Source organism: Benincasa hispida, chromosome 2 (genome assembly GCF_009727055.1).
Source record: "Benincasa hispida cultivar B227 chromosome 2, ASM972705v1, whole genome shotgun sequence".
NCBI lineage: Eukaryota > Viridiplantae > Streptophyta > Magnoliopsida > Cucurbitales > Cucurbitaceae > Benincasa > Benincasa hispida.
In genome coordinates, this window is record NC_052350.1 from 10,121,754 (window position 1) to 10,127,503 (window position 5,750).

Here is a 5,750-nt window from a genome sequence, read left to right on the forward strand (position 1 = left end):
CCCAGTGAATGACTTAATTACAACATAGTTTTCATGCTTAAAATCTAAAACTGGAAAACTAAATATTGAAAACTTGCCAAACAAACATGTATAAAAACTTAATTATATCACGATTGAAACGTAGCTAAGCTAATTCTGAGTTGAGAGAGAACCATTTTGCTCAATCACTCAACATCAAACATTAGTCAAGAGAAAACCCTTTTGCTCAATCCCTTGAATTCAAATCTACCTACGTGTACATGGTAATCACTAAGTACCATCATATCTTAGGTACTATGGCCCAAATACCTTATCAAAGTCCTTCAGTATCAGCATGTTACTAAACATTCCCAGATACCTTCTCTAAGTCCTTTAGTATTGGGTTGATAATAATCACCATAAAACTCATATTTTGAAATAAAACATATTATGGAAGCATGAGCATCATAATCATATGCTTAACATCTTTCTCACAAAGCTTGAAACTACTAATGCATGCTACATGAACATAAAGATTTGAAATATTGAAGTCATGCTTTTATAAACATTAGCTAGGCATGCGTTAGAAACTAATTTACTAAAACAAGTATGTTTGAAAACATACTAATCATGAACATAAGCTTTTAGCATTGAGATCATAAGCTTCCAATGCATATTTTATGTAAACAGACTCCTTATTACTTTAAAACATGCTTTAGAAGCTTTTTTTTAAATAAGCATGCGTTAATCAACTATTCTAAACTTAGTTTTCTTGGAAAAACATACTTTAACATAAGCTAGCATGAGTAAAACTTTGAGTAAAACATAAATTTTACTAACATTTAGAAAACATTCATTGTCACTCACTGTCTTGGCGTTTGTCCTAGGGTTGATAGGCTTTTCCTATTGGTGTTAACCCTGTGGACATAAATATTATGTTTATCTACTACCATAGATCTCCTTGTAAGATTAACTTATATACATAAGCTCACGTTCAATTTTTATATAGGATTCCTTCATCCCGACGCATACCTTAGGCGTCCAGTATTTAGAAATTTCTTTGGGCTTTAAATCTTAGCTATGCGGCCAACTTGCTTCACCAACGCATACACCATGCGTTAACGCATATCCTTGGCGCTCCAAATAGTCGCACACCAACACACACCTCGCTCAGCTTTGCGCTCACGACTTCAGCATATGCCTAAACAACTTATTACACAGCCCAACGCATGCTTGCGCTCAACCTAGCATTGCACGTGCGTCAACCTCTTAAGCTGCTTGCTTATTCAAAATTTTCAGACTCAAATTTGATCTCAAATAACTTATTTTCCAGACCTTATCATGGAAAATTTTCTTCTACAAACTTGTTTTAAATTGTCTTAACTAGCTTATTGTTTGGATGAAAATGAGGAATTTTGAATTCCGATCCATGCAGTAACATCGTTTTGAATATATTCAATTGGAATTTGACTCGATTTTAGGTGTGGTCTTTCTTTGGCTATACATATATTTTCACAAGAAAAAAAAAATACTGTCCAAAGCTAATTCTTGTGGGTCTTTCATCACAATAACTATAATGATAATTTGGAGAAAATATTGAAGGGGATTAGATTGTTCTAACCACCTGTGATACGCGAATATCTCTTTTTTTGGGGGAATTGGCGGTTATCAAGCCAGATGAAATAACATCGATTTTTCCCATTTCTCTTAAGGATTTCTTCCTTGCGTGGGATATCTTTACTAGGGTAATCAAGGTTCTAGAAGAAAGGCTTTGGACCCTTTATCCCACATTCTATTAACAGTTGTTATTCCCTTAATGTTTGAGCTCATAATTCTTCGTGGTTTGTCCGAAATCCTTCAATCTTTACCTCTGGCCCAAATTCACTCGAGAGCCTGGCCTACTTGCGAATCTTCAGATTTCAGCTTGATTCCTATGGAGATTTCTTCTGTAAGTTATAGGTCTTCAACTAGACTCATAAGGCTTTCGAATGGCTCTAGAATCACCCTGATAGCACTAGTGAATCGCTTAAACCGAGCTTCTAAAGCTGGCCTTCCCTTTTATACCACAGACTGCATGCTTACTTTAAACTCTAAGCTGCCACCTCATCCCTTCAGTGGGATTAACTCATCTAATCATGACAGTTGGCTGTCTTAAACCGTGATTTAACCGAGTGTCTTCCCTTAATCACCAACGCATGGATCTTGTCAATGGCACTCATCAACACAAGACCTTGATCATCGCATGCTCCTTGCTAGCGCATGGCATGCCCTCAGCCAACACTTAGCCTTGTGGCCTGCCCTCAACTTCCACAACCTTGGCTGCCACACACCACATGCTTCATGCGTCCATGTTCACAAGTTTCATCACAAGACTACACTTGACTTCTACACTTACACTTAGCCAAATTTCTACTTGCTAAAGCCAAACTCCTTACTACCCAAGACCTCATTTCTCAATACTTAAGGCTTTTCCTTTCTTCTTTAATATCTTCATACCCTTCCCTACGAACATAACATCGATTCATGCTTAACATACTTAACGTATTAATGAACATACTTAAGTAGGGAAAATAGGGTTCGAAGTTTACATAGTGAGAGTTTTTTAATATTTTAGATGATATTAATTTATGCTTGATTCATTTCTAAACCTATGTGCCATGTAATTAAATAAAATCAATATGTCACCAATCTAGGATGGCAGTCATGACGTATTGAATCACAAATTTATTAAGATATGATGGTACTTCATGTCTTAATTTTTATCTATTTTAGAACATGGCAAAGTTGATTTTCCCTTTTTTATTATTTAGCCATAATAAAGGACAAAAAGTTAAAAAGGAAATCAGTCATCAATTCAATAACACCTTATCGTCGAAGTCGAGAAGTTACTTGGGAGGAAAGAAATGATAAAAAGAAATGGCTTAAGAGAAGAAATGATAAATGGACTATGATTGTGTAATAAAAGAATCCATTCTCTAGTTATTGGTGGCAACATGATTGTGACATATAGGAGTGTTCGTAGACTTGGATTGGATTGAAGCATCTTTTAGATTCAACCCTATTGTTCGGGATGAAAATTTTTTCGACCTAAACAACCCTTGTTAAATAATGAATCCAACCTAACCCAATCTTGAAAATCTTGTATTGAGTTGGTTCGAATTACTTGGGTCATTATTTAATTTTTTTTTAAAAAAATAACATATTAATATATAAAAGAATTTAATTAATTATCTTTATATATTGAAATGAGAGTGGCAAATTAATCTTAATTATATTATGAAAAATTTATTTCCATAGTGTTAAAAAAAACTATATTAAATTATTGGTGGATAATAAATAATCTAAAAAAATTCATCAAATGAAGTGAAACTAAAATAAATATATGTATATATAATTGTATTGAATTAGGAAACTATACTATTTAATATTAATAATGAGTTCATTCCTTTTCTTCCACCGAGAAAAGTTCATTCCGAATCACAAGAGTTCTCTTTTTTTTTAATTTATTTTGATTTTCGTTATAGTAATGCAATGCACGAGGTCTCGAAAATCAATCAGGTTGTTTCTGATGATAAAAAGAGCTTTTTTTTTATGTGAAATTGATGAAAACCCGATCCAAACCGTGATCACTTCGATCTTGGGTCTTTTAATTCATTCATTCAAACTCAATCCAACCTAAATAAAATTAATAATCCAATCTAAACTGGACATAACATACCCCTCGATAAAGGTTTTTTAAATATCCCTATTGACATACGTGATCACTTCTGTTCGACAAAGAATCCATCCACACGAACCAGTACAACTCATATACACCTAGAGATTAGAGAACTCCTTGATGCATACATACAAAAAAAACTAAAAGGAGAACAGATGTCATTCAAAAGGAAGTACCTACATAAATCGAAATTCTAAATTTGCACGTAACTAAAGTGGAAATGACCTATTTCTAGAGAGAGACAGAGACAGAGTACATGTTTAAAATTTTTCTATCTTCTTCTTAAACAGGAAAGAAAGAGACAGAGACAAAGAGAGTTGATTATTTCGTAATATCATCATTACTAATCAACTCTGCTTCCATTTGACAGTGACAAGACCTCCTTCATAGTTCATAGGAAGAAACAAAAATCTTTCTTGGGAAGGATTAAGGAAATACCCTTTTTTCTTCATTTAGAAGAGTCAATTCTTTCATGCTAAAAATTTTAATATCTAATCACGTGTAACCATAAACATAAATAGTTTCTTTGGAAGACTCAAAACACATGGAATGAGACTATAAACAATTCATCCTTAATTCATAACCCAAATACATATATATTTATCCATATAAATGAGATCGAATATTCAACCCAGCTAAACTCACGTCATTATTTATTCATATAATCTCAAAAGTCTACAGATAGAAATGTGTTTGTGTATTTATACAAATGGGAAATGCCCCAAATTCAACAACTAAAATGAATTGAATAATCAGATATCCAAAAAAATGAAATTAAAAAGAATATGTCGATGTAAGAAAGAAAAAGAAATGAAGATATGTACAGAGTTAAGCCATCATGATCTGAAACTCCTCAAAGCTAATCAAACCGTCACCGTTCAAATCGAAGCGACGAATCATCAATTTACACTCCTCGGTGGATTTTCTTTCCCCCAATTTTCTTAGCATTTTCTTCAAATTTTTCGGAGTAATGAACCCGCAACCTTCACAATCGTACAGAGCAAACGCCTCTTTCAAATCCTTCAATTTCTCTTCCTCCCCAACCTCCAGTAGCCGTTCGAAATCGCCGGCGCACAGCAATCCATCGCCGTCCGAGTCCAGCGATTCCACCGCCGCCTCAGCCTCCGCCTGCAGCAGCTCTCCGCCCATTAATCCCAGCCGATTCCTCAGCTCCGACGGCGAAATCTTGCCGTCTCCATCTTCGTCGAAGTAACTCAATACGCGATCGTACTGTGCCGCACAGTTGATCTCCATTTCAATTCGGGATTGGAGAATTTTTAGAAAGGAGTTTTGTGGATTTTTCTCTGAATTTGGATTTTTGGTCAATTCAGGGTTTGGGGTTTCCATTTATAGGCTTCGGGATATTTTTGGAAACTGCGGCGAAGGAAAGCCTCGGAATGGTATAAAATTCAAAAGAGAAAAGAAAAAAGGGATTAAAAAAGAAGAACGTGTTTAATTGGGTCAAAAATGAAAATGGGTAAAGGACTTGGGGTGGAATCTAGAAATATCTAACCTGAATTGTTAAATAAAATAACGGTCAACTGCCACGTACTTCACACTTACTTTTCTGGCAATATTAATTAATATTCATTAAAACGACGGCTCAAAACCGCGTTTAGTTTTGTCCTGGATTACCCTTATCCTCCCAGACTCATCCAGATAACTCGAAATATATATCTATATTTTTTCTTCTTTTAAAAATACAAATAAATTATTTTTGGCCGACACCATTTTGACGTTGCCTTTATCCACGGCTGACGTTTTCTTATAAATATTTTTTAATGGAAAAAAATCAATTAATACCATAAATTGTATACTATGGGCATCTAAACTTCAATTTCATCCTATTTTTAACCTAATCAAAAGTGTTGCAATTTTTATTCTGAGTTCACTTTTTTGGTTAACTTGTCTTCTAATTAACCATCAATAATGGATTAATGTACAAACTAACCATTAAATAATTTTACTAAAAATTCTAATACTATTTTTCTCGAAAATTTAATCAATTTCATATAATAAATTTATTTTATAATTTATTTAACACATAACAAAGAATTTTTTTTTTTTAACTATA

The 5,750-nt window shown here is 33.8% G+C and overlaps 1 protein-coding gene across 1 annotated transcript; it reads right to left on the bottom strand.

Annotated features, from left to right (window-relative positions):
* Positions 1–4,299: 4,299 nt before the first annotated feature.
* Positions 4,300–5,060, bottom strand: LOC120071526 (putative calcium-binding protein CML19). Its single transcript, XM_039023850.1, has one exon. The coding sequence runs from the start codon at positions 5,021–5,023 to the stop codon at positions 4,505–4,507; it is 519 nt and encodes a 172-aa protein (XP_038879778.1). The 5' UTR covers positions 5,024–5,060; the 3' UTR covers positions 4,300–4,504.
* Between the last annotated feature and the right edge of the window lie 690 nt (positions 5,061–5,750).

What these genes read in the sequence shown, in the direction of transcription:
- LOC120071526 (XM_039023850.1), bottom strand. Translation starts at nt 5,023, where the DNA reads ATGGAAACCCCAAACCCTGAATTGACCAAAAATCCAAATTCAGAGAAA.